Source organism: Asterias rubens, chromosome 5, assembly GCF_902459465.1.
Source record: "Asterias rubens chromosome 5, eAstRub1.3, whole genome shotgun sequence".
NCBI lineage: Eukaryota > Metazoa > Echinodermata > Asteroidea > Forcipulatida > Asteriidae > Asterias > Asterias rubens.
Window position 1 is genome coordinate 19,239,642 of NC_047066.1, and position 20,114 is coordinate 19,259,755.

A 20,114-nucleotide genomic window follows, 5' to 3' on the forward strand; every position below is an offset into this window, starting at 1 on the left:
CTAATCTCAGGTCTCGAAACAAAATTCAAATATTTTCGTGCAAAAATTACTCCTTTCTCGAAAACTACGTTACTTCTTAGGGAGCCGTTTCTCACAATGTGCAACAGCTCTCCATTGCTTGTTACAAAGTAAGTTTTTGTGCTGACAATCATTTTGAGTAATAAGCAATAGTGTCCAGTGCCTTTAAGTGAACTTTTTGCAAATGTTGCCGATAACTATTTGCATAATAAACAATGTCACAGCACGTGTGCAACTTAAAGTCCATTGCAGGTTTTGGAGTGTGTGTCCACTACATTCACAATCAGCGAGGTAATTAAATGTTCGTCAGCAAGGCATTGTGTGCACACTTTTCAAACAAGCAAAGACTTTTTCTCTTTTAATGGGTAGAACAGCGCCCTCGCTTGCCAAGTGTTAGAAAGTGACTCTTCAAAAAGATTGTAAAATCTTTATCATACGTCACAAAAACTTATTGAACGTGCCTAGAAGCACAAAAAAAAAAATTTCTACAAGTTTATTTCATGAATAATTACCAATTATTCTAACCACTAAAATCTGGTTATGCTTACAATACAAAATACTTGTATAGGACTATTTTCCTGATACAGAAAATATTTATAACGACATAACTTTGCCAGGATACCATAAGCATTTTTGAGGTATGGCGGACACAATGCTACAACACTGTAAAGTTGTGGTAAATTTGTGCGTATTAACCAAAGAAATAGAACGAATGTTATTCAGCGAAGTGCGCATTTTAGGCGACGCGGCGTTTACACGTAAACCTAATGACCACCAACATGGTGAGCGTGGCATCAGTCGCTGCGTGTGACGCGCGCGTATCACGTCCGCCATACCTCAAAAAGGCTTATTGAGGCATTTTTAGACATAATTATGTGATTTGAAAACAATTTCATTGTCATTATTACCCCCCAAAAAACCTCCATCTGTAGTAACGTTGCCAATAATTATGTAACCAAACGGTATCTTGACAAAAACTTGTATCATTTTGGGGAACTTCACCCTCAGTCCAAAGTGACAAGTGGTAAGGGACTGATAAAACTGAAGTAACAATGGTTGAACAAACTCTCTATTGTGTACGTAGGTAAATAAAGTCCAAAAATACAAGTCAAAACTACTGCTTTTAGCTATAAACTGAAGCCTCAATAAAAATAACCATTACAAACTTTACTGAACAAAGTCTCAATTGCGTAATAAGCAATTCACATTGCACACAAAATTAAATATATTGCAATTTTGCCCTCAACAATAAAAAAAACTTATTGGGTATGACGATTTCAAGGGGTGAGAATTCTCAGACTTATCTGAATTCGGACTTTTTCAAGTCTGCCTCTTAAAAAAAATGTTGTATTTTTCTCAAAAATAAACAAGTCATGCTCTTTGATAGATGTTAAAAAATCAATTTGCATCGGGGATAAAGAATATAAATTTATGGTTTTACCCCGATACACCGATGTGTGTGTAGCACTGTATACTCAGTACTTTCCCGAGTCCTGTGAATAAAACCACAGGCATTGTACTCGGGTGGGATTCGAACCCACGACCCTTGCAATTGTAGAGCAGTGTCATCCCAACTACTCTACTCATGCTCTTTGATCTACTTCTCTAGTGCTGCGGATACTGATCCCCAAAGCTTCTTGGACTCTAAGGCCCTTTTCGAAACCACTGCTTCAGCTTTGGAGTCGGCTTCAGGCTCCGTCCTCTGGTCATGGGCCTTGGATGCGTACTCATAGCACGCGCAATATTTTCAAACCAACCGCTAGGTCAGGCTAGTCTGAGCCGAGTCCAAAGCCGAAGCCGTGGTTTTTAAAGGGCCTGGGGTGGATTTCACAAAGAGTTAGGACTAGTCTTATCTCGAGTTAGGACCAGTTACTCGTCCTAACTTAGGACTATCCATGCAATTTGTATATCTTCTAGGACTAGTCCTAAATTAGGACTAGTCCTAACTCTTTGTGAAATTGACCCCTGGGGTTACCAAAAGGTGGCAATGTTTTCACTCCCAAGATCTGGATCCCAATTTCAGACTTTTTTTGTCAGCAGTAACTCACACCCCTGGAACTCCTAAATATTAGCCTAATTTAATAATGGCACTTGTTTAAATTGAGACAAACAAAACAGCTTTGCACACATGTGGTAGTTTTTATGTTACATATCATGTCTGATGGCTAAATCATCACAGTGTGGGTTTGAACCCCTTTCGTGACACTTGTGGTCTTGGGCATGTTGGGCAAGAGATCTTTAAATACATGTATAAACTGCTTCTTGTCACCTGGGAGTAAATGGGTACCTATTAGTACAAGGGCAGAGATTGTTGATGTGAACTCCAAAATGCTACCGATGCTGCGAACTCCAAAAAGGAATTGAGATGGATTCAGGAATACGCAACGCCCAATGAATAGAGTAAGGCCCTTTGATACAATGTTTAGAAGCACCTTATATACATGTACCATTGGTTTTTGAAACTGTTTTTGATTGTTTTAATCCTATATAAATGTAAATGTATACATTAACATTGTCTTCTTTCGCTCAATATCTGTATGCTGAGTAAGATTTTTTCCTTCTTCTGGGAGATGAAGGCAAGTCACAGTTATGCAGACACCAAGGGAACCCGTTGCGTTTGTCCAGTAGACTGACCCACTAAGCTCCGCCCAACATAGAAACTTTCAACTGTACCCATCATCGCCATTTAGCAGTCCAACAGAGATTCTATGCACAACGTCACGCCAGAGGTGTTTATCCCCCATCATGTTTGGAAGGTCTACGATTTCAGACTCTGTATCTCTACCAATCACGTCGATTGAGTGGCCTAGGTCCTCTATTAGTGCACAGCAGTCTCCAATATAACACGTCAGGTATGACCTGGTCTTTAAGCACGAAGGCAGTGACCTACAGAAGGATGCTTTCTACACAGGCTCTGAAGAAGACTATTTGCGATGTAGAAATAGCGTCTTGCTCTTCCCAGCGTCACATACAGAAGATTCAATGCAGTGCAGTCCAAATGGTGGAGAGTTGTTAACATATTGTAATGAAATTTTGTGCTGTTCTTGTTTCAAAACAATTTTTTAACATAATATTAAACATCGCTAGGTGGTTTTCTATGCGCACCTCTTCATTTTCAAGAATGGAGGTTGGATCTAGATGTTTCACAATAAGGTTAAACGTACAACAAACTTACTGCATGTGCAGCCTAACTTTGTGCTCAACTGAGAACAATGGCGGTGTGGAGTTGAATAGTGCCCTTGTTGATATAAATACCTTTATAAAGTGGACGGTCAGTCAATGGCGGAACATTAGCAAGTCACTATAATGCTGTCACACGAAGCCAGTCAAAGTTTTCAATCTGCAAATCAAACAAGATACAGGGATCGTACAACTTTTTTTAACACTGTGCATTCATTCAGATTCCTCAGCACATTGCATTATCCAATGGGGAGGGGTTCAAGTTTTATCTGTAGATTTTGTCAACAATCATCCCAACAACAAAAGGTGCAATATTTCCCTACTATGCCAACTAGTAGTGGCTTTTATGATTTTTCAACTTGATGTTATGCAAGTTTACCCCAAACAAGGCTAAAAGTTACTCTTGGTTAGGAGCCAGAGGGAGAAAAAATGAAGATGAGCTGAAGGTAAGAATTGATATTCAATTTAAAACAGGTTAGATTGTAGGATGGAGGGAAATGTGCACCAGGCAAGGAGTTCCAAAGAGATAATGTTTTTTTTTGGAGAACTTGTTGCCATAGCAAATTGTTGCCTATGCACATTGCTGAATGCGCCGTAGCACCTTGAAACCATTATAAGGTGCTAAATAAATGGGAATTCACCACTGCAATAATCTATCTTTCTGAAAGTTTGTATACACTCCGGCCTTGAGTACCTTGTTTGGTAGATACGTGCGCTATAAAAGACTTTGATACTATTGTAATTGTTAAAGGGATGCTGCAGTGAATTAAAACAAAACAGTTAATTTTGCTGTCATTTATTTCTGATAAATGTATTGAACCTCAGTAAAATGTGTTTTGTTTTTTCCCCGACATATCTCACTTGCGTAATTAGCGAATAAGTCATGCCCCCCCCTTTTGTGGATTGTCTCCGCCCCCCTACCATCGACGTTACGTCAGGAACTCAAACATATCGTCGGCAAAAAGAGTCTGGTCCCTAACTACACGCGCCTGGGTACCAGGCCACACAGTGCACACGTCTCTATATGCACACAGCTAGGGGGCCCGACGGCTCGGGTTCCCGACATGTTGTCACGTTTATGCCCCTTTTAGGGGCGGGGTGGGTTCCCCTTATCTCTTGAAAACCATTTTTAAAATACTTGCGCATTTAATAAAAATAAATATTTCAGGTTTAAAAAGTCATGTTTAATCGTTTAAATTATTTTAAAAAACACTGCAGCCACCCTTAAAAGAATTGCAAAGGAAACTCAAAGTTCTCCACAATGATACACGTAAAACTTCCATCTATTATTACTCACATTCAGCTCTTTTGATGAATTGTCGCAGATGAATTTCTTTCCTGACCGCGACTTTCTGGCGAGCGTGCACGGCAGTTTCCTCTTTAAAAAACTCTTGGGATGCAGCTTTCTCTTCTGAAGCTGCTCAAAGCTAAGGGACTTCAGGAAGCTCTGTTCCTTGAAGGCTTTGAGTGATTGAAGACGCCCTAGGGGGTCTTGACAGAGAAGCTGTAGGAAATAACAAGTGAGTGATATTAGATGGATTTCATGTTAGACAGCTAACTATTCAGCCATGACCAAACTACTAATATAAAATGAAAAATCATTCAGCGCTTAACTGCAGATGGTGTTAATTTCTCTTTTGGTAATCTTTTTTAATGTTGCGGAAACACAAGCCTTTGGCAATAAATAAATAAATTCATCAAAACAGCATTTTGTTTTATAATAATATTAATAATAATAATAATCGGTTTTTATAAAGCACTTAGTACACAATGCCCCAAACCACTTCAAACATTGTTACCCCTGATGACTGGGCCTTTTCATTCCTTAAACCATCTCAGCTCCCTGGGGAGAATAAAGCCTGTGCCGCCAAATATGTAGCACACTATGCTAAATCAATCACAAGAACCATCTCTGCCCTCACAGGTACCCATTCACCCCTGGGTGGAGAGAAGCAATTATAGCTAAGTGTCTTGCTCAGGTACACAAGTGTCACCTGGGATTCAAACCCACACTATGCTGATCAGAAACAGCGGAGCTCAAGTTCGGTGCTCTTATCCGCTCGACCACGACACCCCACTCCCTGGAAAAACCTGCATCTGCCTGTGGTTGTATGTATTTTAAAGTTCTTTACCACACAAAATTGTTATTACATGTATTAGCATGATGAGGCCAAGTGGTCCAACTCACTGGACTCATAGGTAAGGTAAGGTAAGGTAAGGTTCATTTTATTTGCAACCACGTACGGTTGGATTCATTATAAAAATACTAAAACTTACAAAATACATAACAGAAACTTTAAAATCATGTAAGGTCTGGTGGCAACTTTATCAGATTGTGTGTTTGAATCCCAGCCTCGACACTTGTGTCCTTGAGAAATACTCTTAACCATAGTTGTTTCTCTTCACCCAGGAGTATACATGTAGGACTTGTACCTTTGAAGGCAGATTGACATTGATGTGTTTCATACTTGACAGCACAGACTACGTACTCCCAAACAAGCCTTATTGTTTTGGTTTAACTTTTGCTCTTTCCCCATTAACATCTCTGGTAAAAAGAATTTGCTGCGTCAAATGAGTTTTTTAATAACTTGTCAATCAGGAAACACAATGTTGTTAAGAGTTGGCCGTTGTAGGTAGTGATGCTTGACTTTCTCCCACCCCTACGTGTAGCGTCACGCACTGGGAACCAGTCTCTCAACACTCGGCTAATACAGACCTGTCTGTTCACCATATTTAAATTAATTATATTGTATGTAAATAGGCAGCCCTGGGGGTGGGTGTAATGATCTGGTTACAGCACCCAAGGGAGCTCAAGTACACATATCAAATTTGCCAGCAGCCATCTGGCGAATAATTGTTTGTTTTGTGGTATAGGATGGGGTGTAAGTTGATAAGGTAAAGTCAATAGGTGAAATGAATTGACAGGGTGTAGTATTTGTTTTTTGTGCATTTATGTGTGTTGTTTCATTGCACCTTGATTTGAATATACTGTACTATATAGTAATTCCATTTGGTAAATCATATTTATAAGTGAAGACAGAATGTATAATGGGAGTGTGCTAACATAGAAAGTGGTTGTTGGTAAAATGCAGGAGTTACATGTATCGCACCCTCCGTTCCAGCTCACTTACATTACAATGATTCTCACAAAACTTAAAACCAGTTAACCTTCATCTTCCAAAGGTTTTCAAAGTGCATTTTACTATTACTACCCTGTTTGCTATGCCCTGATCAGCATTCCTAAAACCATCTCAACTCCTTTGGTGTATGCAGCAACGACAGCAATATGCTCTATCCTTATATCCTTATACATGTACCTGTAGGTACCCACTTACAGTCTGGCTGGTGATAAATATTTTATCAGAGCAGTTGTTGCATTCTATAAACCACCTTGGCTAACTGGGGACTACACAGCCTGTTCTGCCAAGTACATAATTAGCACCTTGCTACATTACAGATCTTCTATGACATTGTAACATCAGACCAGGCCTTAGATGGTCATCATCATCACACATACTCTATGTTCCCATAACTCGTCTGGCAAGTTACGGAGATCGTGCCTTTTCCAGCTGCGCACCGTGTCTCTGGAATTCCTTGCCAGACGAGCCAAAGGACACACCTGATCTATCTACTTTCAAACACAACCTCAAAACTCATCTGTTCAATTTGTCTGCTTGCTAGCTTCTGGCGCCTTTGAATTGTACCATTCCAGATACTGTGCGCCTTATAAATGTTATGTTATTATTACATAATTCATCAAGTTATACTTATCCCACAAACCATCTCCTCCCGGGTAACCATTTCTGGGTGAAGAGAGACAATTGTAGGTCATCTGTTTCAATGCAACAGGCTTTCGTACCTGACCATCACAGATTAAAATGTGCTGATTGGCCTCCTTGAGAAAACCCTTAAAGGACATTTCGAGAGATTAAAATGATGAAACATTTGTATCTCTGTAGGTGCTTTACTTTAGGAGATCATGCTAATTAGTCAAAAGTATGTTAACCCTTCTTTAACCAAATAACATAAAATTTCAGTCCAATCAGCGCACACAAATTCATTTCAATCTGTGACAGTAAGGTCCAAAAGCGTGTTAAATTGACACGGAATGACCCTAGTTAAGTGTCTCAATTGCTTAATAACACAAGTGTCATGACCAGGATTCGAACACCCTTTGACATTATTACATGATACAGATACAGACTTTCCCACAACATATATAATAATTTGGGGGGCTAATCATCCTTACTCGCAGCTAAGAGCTGAATTGCGAAGGACGCGGCTACAGCGTGTTCGAGAAGCAGGCATAATGAAGGGCGCCTTTGGCTGCCAGCCACATCAACCCATTATGACCACGGAGCACAGCCAAGATCGAAAGTGTTTGATTTTTCCCGAGGGAGGAAAACCGGATGGTCTGGGAAACCCTCGTGGCACAGCAGAGAACCAACGCACAACTCAACTCACATATGGCCCCGGCCGGGAATCGAAACCGGGGTCACCTTGGTAAGAGGCGAGCGCTTTACGCACACGCCAACCATGCCACCCATAAATAAATAAATGTCTTTAATTCACCCACCTGTTTTACTAATTGATTGGCCTCCGCACTGATTGGCTCTGGTAATGAGTAATCCATATGGATGACCTTACTGCACATCAGGTGATGGTTGCTTGCCCCTTTGATCGGATAGCTACCCAACAGTAAGGTGTACATCAAGATGCCGAGAGACCACCAGTCGATTGCATGAAAATACGGATCCTCATGAAGCACCTCAGGAGCTAGGGATGATCAATGTTTCATTGATTGATTAGTAATTAGATTGATTGATTGATTGGTTGATTGAATGATTGATTGATTGAATGATTGATTGATGGACAATGTCCTCCAACAACAACAAATACACACGTTTCTTTTTTAACTTACAACAAATTATATATAGGATTTGAGGTATCAATATATATTTAGTTAATACCCGGGCGTATGGTATAGAAAATAGACCGAGACTACTACTTAAGCTTATAGGATCGTATTAAATAATAGATGATAATAATTTAACTCCACAATTTAGGTGGGACAACCTAGGGACAGACCGTGGTTGCCACAGTCCATGGAGGTAAGAGTACAAGATCTGCCAAGAGTAACTCATTATTCATCTGTTGTTCATTTGGTGTCTTTGCAATAAAAAGTGTACCAATGATTGTGGCCGTGAATAACACATTTCATATACTTTATCTTCAAGAATCTTCAGAGTCCATTCTCTTATGCTCTTTTTAAATGTACATTATGCAACAATGAAAAAGTTTAATCTTTTTGTCTTTGTTAGTACCTACCCATATACTGTAAAGTGCCACAGATAGTGTTCGTTCTTGCACCACGCTTGAGCCACTTTGCCAAACCGAAGTCTGTCAGTCGAACATGGCCATCATGATCAAGTAAAATGTTCTCCATCTAACAAATACAGAAATAAACAAATGTATTAATGATCATGAAAAAAAGTTTGAGAACACCAAGAACAACAATTTTTGACCAACACTCACAATCTCAGTAACAAAGTAAAATCAAGTTGTTTATTTTGATGTACATGTATATGTAAATAAGTGTTGTTGATTGATGAACATTCATAGGCGACCTGGGTTGGGGGAAACTGCCTCCCAAATTTTGGCAAAACAAAGGGAAAAAATCATGGGAGCCAATCAGCATTGTTTGTCGGGTTGTCTTTTTAACCTCCCAAGCCTTGGTGATGAAAGGGATTGACAAGTCCATGGTGCCCATTGGAACAATGTCTGAAGGTTGGACCATGGAGGTAGAAATAGACTCCATGGTTGGACACAGCCTTGCTTTGTTTTTGAATAGTGTTTTACTGCCATTTAGAGGTACAATATTATTACTATATACACATTATGTTGTAGCATATCTTCTATGCACAAGGCTTTTGACAACTAACCCAAGGTTTCCATATACTACATGTACTTTTTCAAGATTTTACTTCTGGAAAATATAAACATGTATTTGGCACAATAAAAAGTGATAATTATCTTGCACATTACTTTATATTACAACAAGTAAGGGTGTGCAGAATGATTGAAAGGGCAGCCTCGGAATAATGTGCACAGATGACTATATGGAGAGCAGATTTGGGGATGGCAGGTGGTTGGGGAGGAGGGGTCATGGGGGTTCATTTGCATGCCTAAAAGGGTCTATGTACTTTTTGTAGGACAAAATACACAATGTCCACAGATTTACTTTAAACTTACACAGTTTGAAGACAATTATAGCAGAAAGGTTCCATGAAAATATTACTTGCTGAGGTGCTGTAGTTTTTGAGAAATGAGTCCAACATTGCCATGAAAATAATTTTTCGTCTCAGTGAGCACCTCAGCACGTAATATTTTCAGGGAAGCTTTAGATTATCACTATCTTCAAATGGTGTAAGTTTAATGTAAATCTGTGGATATTGTGTTTTGTGTTACAAAAAGTACCCACATCCTTTAAATAAGATTGTCGCACTGTGCCCTATAAGGAAAAACACCATGCATGAGTGTCTGTGTGGGAGGGGTGGTGGAAGTGGGTGTGGGGAATACAAAACTGCTGTGTTTAAAGACACTGGACACTATTGCCAAGTCTTCTCACTTGGTGTATCTCAACATATGCACACAATAACAAACCTGTGAAAATTTGATCTCAATTGGTTGTTGAAGTTGCAAGATAATAATGGAAGAAAAAACACCTCTGTCACACGAAGTTGTGTGCTTTCAGATGCCTGATTTCGAGACCTCAAAATCTAGTTATGAGGTCTCGAAATCAAAAACTATGTCAATTCAGAGGGAACCGTTTCTCACAATGTTTTATACAATCAACCTCTCCCCATTACTCATTACCAAGTAAGGTTATATGCTGATAAATATTTTGAGTAATTACCAACAGTGTCCACTGCCTTTAAACAGCTATTCTTATAAAATTACAAAAAACATGCTTAGCGAAGGATAATATTACAAGTTTGATGAATGGTCACAATCTCTCTAATGCAAACCTTGGAATACAAAGCAAGATATTCAATCCAGATTAAAGAATTGAGACAAGGGGGTCAAGTTACCGATAGAAAGGAAGTTGGCATCATACTGGGAGTATGAAAGACCGCCGGAAACTTAATCCCGTATTTAATTACACAGAAAACAAACGAAGCATTTATAGTGTGGTTTCATTAACCTTACTGGAGCAAGACAGCTGTCTCTATGATGTGACACAATATGCATTAAATGTTTATGAAAAAAAATAAAACAGTGCACAGTCGCCCATAGCTAAAGTTAGTCAAAGGTTTCTCTACAAGCTTACCCAATCATGTTAAGAGTAAGCAAACTTAATGCCCTTTCCTTAGCATTTCTCACTAAAGTTTGCAATGCCATTCCAGAGCCCAGTTTCAACAAAGTTGATGAAGCCAAACAAAGGTGCTTAAAGCAATTGCTTTCTGCTAAGGCCCACAAATATGCAGGGAACCAGTCAGAACAATGCATATTACATGATATCATGACTGATAACCTGTTTCATCTAAGCAAAATTGTGTATACACTAATCAGCTAATTGTGCTACAACCTTTATGGAATTTTGCCAAGATATTAGCTAAAACCACGCAAATCCTCACGCTCAAAATTCTAAGTCAAAAGTTGTATTAGTGGGATTCCTATGTTCATGATATTTATAAAGAAGCACTTTGTAGGCTCAGCAGAGGTTGCTGGACACTACTGTTGTAATTAATTCCTTTTATCCGGTTTGAAATGGACACCTGTTTCAAAATGATACATTTCTTCGAAAGGCATTGCATTTGCATTTAGGCCAGATGTTTCTTTTTCGAGCAAAATTTAAAGGGTGTGTGTATTTTTTTTTACCACAAAACACAAAGTCCACAGATTTACATCAAACTTACACGGTTTGAAGATAACGGTGGTAGAAAGCTTTCCCTAAAACATTACTTGCTGTGGTGCTTGGTTTTTGAGAAATGAGTCAAACAATGTCACAAATTCATCTCGGGAGACAATTTTAGTACTTACCAGTAGTAGTGTGTGACATTGTTTTACTCATTTCTCAAAAACTGCAGCACCTCAGCAAGTAACCCTAACCCTAAACATAACCCTAACCCTAACCCTAACTTTAGTACCAATCAGACACACAGAGTTGAACTCAATCTGGTTGAACCACCGACTTTAGTACTGTGTCTGAACGACCTCGCGTTTCCCGACCAAGAACATTGAACTCATGTTCTGATGGCTGAGTCAAACAATTTTGGGGTTTGAATCACGTTAACGTCACTTGTGTTAAGACAGTTGAGTTGACTTTAAAGGGAAGGTACACTATTGCAGTTGTTGCCAAAGACCAGTGTTTTCACTTGGTGTATCTCAACATATGCATAAAATAACAAACCTGTGAAAATTTGAGCTCAATTGGTCATCGGAGTTTGGAGAAAATGATGAAAGAAAAAACACCCTTGTTGGACATGTTGGACCAATTTGTGTTCTTTCAGATAGGAATAAAAGACTTACTATTTTAGTGAAAATTACCTCCAATTCAAAATCTATGCTACTTCAGAGGGAGCCGTTTCTCACAATGTTTTATACTATCAACAGCTCTCCCACGCTCGTTACCAAGTCAGGTTTAAAGTTAATATTTGTTTTGAGTAATTACCAAACGTGTAATTTCCCTTAATTGCAGTAAACTATAATTGCTTCTTATCACCCAGGAGTACCTAAATGAGTAGATGTGAACATAGAGAATGTTGAGGTCAATGGCTAGACGCTGTATACTAATGAGTCAAGATTTTTTTTAATGCAAGTCGCCAGACACACAAGGCCTCCTGAACGCAACTTCAAGGTGTGGGCTACAATTATTTTTGTTCTCAGTCCGAAGCCTGGCAGGTAGAGAAGAAAGCACTACCTCCCCAATTTTACGTAGCAAGTGTCACGACTGGAATTGGAACCCACACTCTGCTGATCAAACACCAGAGCTTGAATCCGGTGCTCTTAACCGCTCGGCCATGACAAGCCATGAGATGGTTTAAAGAATGCTGAAGTCATAATGAACATGGGTAGTATAAAATGTATGGCACCTACATGTTTTATATTAACCAAAAATGTGGATTACAAGTACATGTACATGCATGAGTAGTGGGACTCTGGAAGTGCTTACATAGACAAAATGGCAACTGATTAACGAGGAATCGTGCACATGCAATTGTATGGTAGCGGCATGCATAGAACAACCCACGTTAAAAACATGACCTACTTTCAGATCCCTAAAGACAATGCCTGCATTATGAAGAAAATCCACCACAAGAGCCAGTTCCGCAATGTAGAGCCGGACGGCCGCTTCAGAGAAAGCGCCCTCTAGCAGCCACAACGTGTACAGGTCACCATGGGTGGCATAGTCCATGACTGTTGGGCCGAAGAGTGGGGGATGCAGTGAATGATGTTCGTGGAAAAAACATTTGGAGAACATTTCAAACGAAATGAATGGAGGAAAAATACAATCGAGTAGTTACCTTTTGCACATGAGACATTATTTGAGTAGGAGACCCTCGCGGTTAGATGGCTCAACGGCCTAACTCAAAACTTTACGATTTGGCAAAAACAATTTCAGAGATAAGCTGTTATGCCATACAAAACGAATGAAAGCGTAAACAGGGGCCAAGTTATATTCACATCCATACGTATAATGCCTTTGAAATTGAAAAAATTCCCCCAATGCCCCTTATTTTTGACCGCGCGGGGGCGCTATAAATAGTATTTTGATCACTTCCGGGGGTACACGCGATTCGCCCTGCACAAATTAATAGGCGTTCTGTCACTTTTGTTGCGCCGTAGTTTCAATTTGCTTTAGAGGTGGATTAAACGGCTCCTTTTAAAGTCTTATTGTCTGTGATGGATTAGATGTCTGTGGTTATAATGTGTTCCAATCTTTAAAAACTGTTTTGCGTATGAATGAATATACCCCCGGAAGTGATTGAGAGCGCCCTCACGCGGTCAAAAATATGGCCCATTGACACATGTTGACCATTGGCCCCAAGTCAATGCTTCAGGTCTTAAGTTCAGTCAATCTCTTATGGCTTTTATTTTTTAGTACTCCCCTTCAAGATATCGTATAGCATTTGGTTTGTACATTTGCTGTTTTCTGCTCATGATAAATATAGCTTAAAGGCAGTGGACACTATTGGTAACTACTCAAAATAATTATTAGCATAAAACCTCACTTGATAACGAGTAAACGGCTCCCTCTGAAGTGACGCAGTTTTCGAGAAAGAAGGAATTTTCAATGAACTTGATTTCGAGACCTCAAGTTTAGAACTTGAGGTCTGGCAATCAAGCATCTGAAAGCACACAACTTCGTATAACAAGGGTGTTTTTCCTTTCATAGTTATCTCGCAACTCCAACGACCAATTGAGCTCAAATTTTCACAGGTTTGTTACTATGGATATGTTGAGATACACCAAGTGAGAAGACTGGTCTTTGACAATTACCAATAGTGTCCAGTGTCTTTAACGTGTTAAATTAAAGTGAGAAGTCAAAAGTTTTGAAATTAAGAAGTTGAAACTATCTGTATGGAAATTTCTTTCAGTTATAATTGGTTGTGTTTTTTGGGGGGTTCAAACTCTTAGACTACATACATGTGTGTACAGACTGATTATGTATTCGGTTTCATTCCAATGAATATGTATGATAAAAAGGCAATACCTTTCTTTGCATGCAATATGATATCAAGTGATAAATAAATGCATCTATTGTGCAAATGGTTCCTAACGTTGAAGCTATCAAGTTACAGCTATGAATTGCACCCATACAGCTCTATCTATAGAACTTTATCACACTGTCACCATCTTGGTCATGTTCCCAGTTTCCATGACAGTAATGAATGCTAACATTCATGGCACCAGACTATTGTTTCGTCCAGCCTTGGTTAAAATGAGTTGGAATTGAGTCAAATCCTCAGTCCCAGGGTTGATCGGGTCTCGCCGCGCCATTTTTTCCCCAGCATGCCTTGCTCGATCATAACCCCTGAAAGTGTAACTCCAAAATATCCAAATATAAGGGATATTACAATTAGTCCTGTGGTTGATCCGTTCTGTGTTGGGCGTTAGTCGCGCACACGCTGGATGCGCTGTGTGTAATAAAAGTCAGAAACTTGCCTTGGCGTTCAGTGTTGCGTGAAAAAAAAAGTGAATACATACATCTTTATACGCACGCGTTTCGGCGTATAGAGCTTTTTGTAGACGCACGACGTTTCATATTTTGCGCGTATACAGTATGATAGCCAATCAAAGACACGGATCGGAGTTTCCCTCCCAGGGGTTAGAGACGTACATCTGTGTACGCAGAGCTAGCGGGTGATACGGTGCGCTGCCCATGGTAGCGAGGTTGCTACAGGACTAACTTGTCTTTTAGTCATGAGGGTCAGTCCAATTCAGGCTTGGAATTCCCAAAGGCAACAGAGGCCATGGCCTCTGTTGTCCCTGGTCTTGGCCTTGGTGCCCCTTCAAAAGTTTCCCATAGCCTACAAGATTTTCCAATGAAAGTGCTCTTTGCAAATTAAAAACTGCCTTGCCCTCTCAAAGAGGAAATTCCACGCCTGTAATTTGTGTACAAAAGCTTTCATCCTTTTCTGTAAATGTTAAAAGAGTCTACAAACTGAGGAAATGAGTGGAAGACTCGCCGGGAGATGCTCTAAAACCATCCCTTACAGTCACCACACAGAAAAAGTAACAAGTGTGTACTTCAAGAACCAATATTTAGTGCTCAAGTCAATGTATAGCGTATTATTGAACCAGACTGGATGATTGCACTATTACTGACCTATTACAGAAGCAGGGGTGGATTTCACAAAGAGTTAAGACCAGTCTTATCTCGAGATAGGACGAGTTACTCGGCCTAACTTAGGACTAGCCATACGTTTTTCATATCTCCTAGGACTAGTCTTAAGTTAGGACTAGTCCTAACTCTTTGTGAAATCGACCCCAGAAAACTTAGTTTTTTTTACAACATAGCATTTATGTTTTCAGTTTTCTAAGAAAGAAGCGCTTTAGTATTAATTTCAAACGCAGCCATCTTTAAAAAAAAAATGTATATTGTAAGATTCAAACAATCGAATGGTTTCAAAAACCAAAGGTATATTTTCCCTTTAACAGTGTGCTTTAGATTTCCGCCAATTCACCCAAATTAGTGTAAATTGAAAGAGTAGAGACCTTACCTATATGCAGATGAACTTTATTCTGCCAAGTCTTGTAGATCTGCACAATGAACGCATGGTGACCCACCATTCTCTGGTTAGATAGAATAAAGCAACACAAACAAAGCAGTTCAAATTGCAGCATCTTCCCCAACAACAAGATCAGAACCAGGTTTTTTAAATTTATTTTATTTTTTTAATTTCCATTTGTTGCATATTGCGTGTTACTGGTATTCAGCTGTTGTTTGCTTATCCTGAAAATCAAGTGGAAATTTGGTTGGTAATCCTGTTTTTATCAAGGAAGAAATTTCATGCTAAGGAAATTGTTGTGCTTAGCAGCTCTATGAAATTGGGCCCAGGGCAATTGCTATTGAGTGCCATGGGTTATTTCGTGGTCTCATTCTGCTACTGATAATAACTTTACACGAAGAGCGACCTATAACAGTCCTGAAAAGGGAGTAATTCCTCACCTGTATGCAGGCTTCATCTCTGCATTGTTTCACAGCATCACTTCTTATGACTTCTTGTTTTGACATGACCTGAAGCACAGCAGAGTACACAAACGAAAAACAAGTTCAATCTTCATAATAATAATATGATATCGAAGTCTTGTGTAGCGCACGTATCTACCAAACAAGGTACTCAAGGCGCTGAGTGTATATACAAACTTTCAGAAAGATAGGTTATTGCAGTGATGAACTCAGACACCCAATTATTTAGCACCTTCTAAGGGTTTACAAGGTGCTACCAGCGCATACAGCAGCCACAGCCAGGAACACCGGGGCAAACCCCTTCTCTTTTCGATAAGTGCACTGGGTTCTTTTACATGCGCTACACAACACATGGGACCAACGGCTTTACGTCCCATCCAAAGGACGAAGCAATGGTTAAGTGTCTTGCTTAAGGATACAAGTATCATGGCATGGGATTCGAACCCACACTCTGCTGATCAGAAACACCAGAGTTTGAATTCGGTGCTCTTAACCGCTCGGCCACGACACTTCCACAACACTTCATCACCTCTGTCACACTAATACACAGTTAATCAGTTCCAATGAACCATCGGGACACACTCTAGTAGTAGTAGTCACAGCGTGGTTTGAAAAAAAGTTGAAGCTTTGAAAAAAAGGCAGAATGCGGAACTTTGACATGCCTAAATCAGTGACAGAGACTCCAAGTTAATTCATTCTTCTTGAACCCTTGCATTCTCCTGGGCCAATTAATACCTAAACGTTATGCTATCACCACATAGTTAGCATGCCAAACTGCACTTTTAGTATAGTCATTAGTCAGTACACTCGAGTCAACATAAACTTGGATGTACACGTGTTGTCTTGCGAGTGAAATTTGACCCATTTGTATGAGATCTGGGTACTTGCATGTAGTGGAGTGACATTGGTCAAAGTCTGAATGGTTCATGTACCAAGACCAAGTACAGTTTCATCCCCAAACAAGTTGGATTACTCACCTTCATTGCAAAGAACTTTTTATCTGACTGTCTTTGTACTTTCAATACTTCACCATATGCACCTTTGTTGATTTGATGCAGAATCTGAAAGACATTATAATCCATAATTATCCCGTGTGAGATACAACAGTTTGATATTTGACATAAAAAGTTGCATCCCCTCAAAGGCAGTGGACACTATTGGTAATTACTCAAAATAATTATTAGCATAAAACTTACTCGGTCACAAGCAATGGCGAGCTGTTGCCTGAAGTAACGTAGTTTTAGAGAAAGAAGTAATTTTCCATAAAATTGATTTTGAGACCTCAGAATTAGATTTGGAGGTCCCGAAATCAAGCATCTGAAAGCACACAACTTCGCGTGACAAGGGTGTTTTGTCTTCCATTAGTAGGGACTTTTCGTTTTCGACGACGGATGGTTCTGCGACGGTAAAGATGACATTTGGCGTCATCTGCGCATGCATCGGCTTTGAGGACGGTCGTCCCTCAATTTCTACGACAGTACTTGGGATGAATCTTTGTTGTGCTGAAAAGGACAACGTTTAGCTGAACAACCGTCGCAGAACCATCCGTCGTCAAAAACAAAAAGTCCCTATTATCTCGCAACTTCGACAACCAATTGAGTTCTCTTTCTTTTGATTCCTACCTTATATTCTGTCTCCCCACTCCTTGGGTTAACCGTATATTCCGGTAAGAAGATAGCCTCTGTTCTTGGGACAGGCCATGTGGTACGTGACGCTAGATAGGGGTCTGTCAGCGAATTGACACTTCGTCGTCGGCGGGAGGTACGTGGCCAAAGCCTCTGGAAGGAGTGATCACTGGCACTTCTTGATAACTGGAGGGTAAGACGAGGGTAAATTTGTTGGTGTATGCAAGTCGCCCGACAAACAAGGCCTGAAGGCCAACTTCAAGGTGTGGGCTACAATGTTTTGTCCAGAGGCCATTGCCACCTACTCCTAGGGCTAAAACAGGGTTACCCCTTTCACAGTCCATACGGATGTAGGCTTGGGTATCATCAGTCCGAAACCTGCCCGGTAGAGCAGAAAGCACTACCTCCCCAATTTTACGTAGCAAGTGTCACGACCGGGATTCGAACCCACACCCTGCTGACCAAACACCAGAGCTTGAAACCGGTGCTCTTAACCACTCGGCCATGACACGCCAAACGAGTGTTGGTTCAAATCCCCAGCCGTGACACTTGTGTCCTTTTAAAAGCAGGACATATTAATCATTGCTTCGTCTTTCGGATGGGACGTAAAGCCATTGGTCCTATGTGTTGTGTAACGTATGTAAAAGAACCCAGTGCACTGACTGACCAGCAGGATTAGTTACTTTTTCTTTCACTGGTCCAGCAGCTTTTTGCACTTATTTGTCCATATTTGATAGTATAGAGCTTCATTTCATTGTGCAAAGGGCACCTCCAGGCATCTCGCAACTTCGACGACCAATTGAGTTTAAATTTTCACAGGTTTGTTATTTTGTGCATTTTATGTTGAGATACACCAAGTGAGAAGACTGGTCTTTGACAATTACCAAAGGTGTCCAGTTATAATATTGCAACTCTGAAATGGCCTTACAAAAATAAGTAATAATAAAGCCAACTCAATATTGGTACCCCATTTCTGCGGTTACTGCCAAGTCGATTGCCCATGACGTCAGTTATTGTGGCCGTACATCACGCCTATAGAAAAAGGTGGGGAAAAGCAATGGTTCGGAGTTGAGAAAGTAATACAAAAACATTCATTCGAAAGATACAACAAAATAGGGACCACCAACATAGGGCTAAGTAAACCAGAGGTCGTCAGTATACTGAGATACCTGAGAAGCCCTGATATTTCATCTACCCTGATTTTAATGTCAAATGACAAAAGGTATTTTTCCAGCAATTGCTGTCCAATCATCTACAGAAAAGATAAAAGTGTATCTAACCCAGTTCAATCTAGGTGGTGCACAAAGTACGACTATCAAAAGCAAGATTTAAAAAGAGGAGTACAGCTTTAACATATTAAACAGGGCCATGTGCAGTCTAAAACAATTAATACCAAGTAAATAAAAGGAAAATGATATTGATATGATATGATGAATGAATTGATTCATTCAATGAACCAACACCGACCAAGCCACAAGGCAGTGGATCAAACATTTTTTCCTCCATAGTTTATAATAAGAGAAAGGATTTTACAATGAACTTATTGATTTGCTGGTAATAAATCATTTAATTAGTTTGCCCTTTAGTAAATTAATTTTCTCCCTGTTTACAATTTTAGTGTTTCTTGATTGATGTCGACAGAGGGCGCTTGAACTATTTTTCACAAAAAACACAGTCACATATCAATCAAGCAAAACACAAATTCCACAGAGATGTCCCGGCCATATTGAGGTTATCACGGGCACAAATCTAGGCTGCACCTGCGACTTTAATATCAGCTCACTACTTAATAAAGAATAAATACTCACTGTTTGTGTCGTTTCTGTTTGTTTAGGTCAAAAACCTTGACCGGGTTGAGACCCAGGCGGACATCCACACTTGCCATACATTTTTTACCATTCCGTACTTGTTATTAAACTTGCACTAGTCTCTGTTGACGTGTTATTGCAAAGCGTCCACGTAAACTTGTGTAAGTCCGTTGCGTGTTGTTGCCCAATATGGGTCTTGTGTAGAAACCAAGGTGGAAACCACAGGATTTTTAAGAATTCACATCCCTGACAAATTTACATTCGCTTCATTAGTCGCCCGCTCAGGAAGCAATGTTTACATTGAATTGAAAAATTGGGCCATGCAACATAATCCTTTGAACCATGGGATCGCGAATAAAATCGTCAAGGGTGGGTTCGAATCCCACCAGAGTAATATTATTTATTTCACAGGACTCGGGAAAGTACTGAGTATACAGTGCTTATACACACATTTTTGTAAGAAAACCAAACAAGATAATTTTTGTTTCAAAGCGTGAATTTGTAAGAGTTTTTTTACGGATTTGTTTGGAAATTTATGAATTTACCTTCCACTGCTCATTATTTAGCCTAACGTTATTGCCGAGAGTCGCCGCATTGAAAGATATATCACAGGGCACTAGACACTATTGGTAATTACTCAAAATCATTGTTAGCACAACAAACTTGTATTGAGCAATGGCTGTGTAATATACAACGGAAACGAATCCCTCTGAAATAACGCAGTTTTTGAGAAAGAGGTAAATTCTCACTCAAATAGAGACTGCATCCAGCTGGAAGCCTTTATAT

The 20,114-nt window shown here is 39.8% G+C and overlaps 1 protein-coding gene across 1 annotated transcript; it reads right to left on the reverse strand.

The window, feature by feature from the left end:
- Positions 1-1,928: 1,928 nt before the first annotated feature.
- LOC117289908 (ribosomal protein S6 kinase-related protein-like) lies at positions 1,929-19,414 on the reverse strand. Its single transcript, XM_033771110.1, has 11 exons — positions 19,329-19,414; positions 18,487-18,552; positions 17,518-17,706; positions 16,873-16,956; positions 15,875-15,943; positions 15,426-15,498; positions 12,470-12,618; positions 8,527-8,644; positions 7,775-7,974; positions 4,496-4,702; positions 1,929-3,358 (listed from the first exon to the last, which is right to left on the reverse strand). The coding sequence occupies exons 2-11, from the start codon at positions 18,520-18,522 to the stop codon at positions 3,320-3,322; spliced, it is 1,164 nt and encodes a 387-aa protein (XP_033627001.1). The 5' UTR covers positions 18,523-18,552; positions 19,329-19,414; the 3' UTR covers positions 1,929-3,319.
- Between the last annotated feature and the right edge of the window lie 700 nt (positions 19,415-20,114).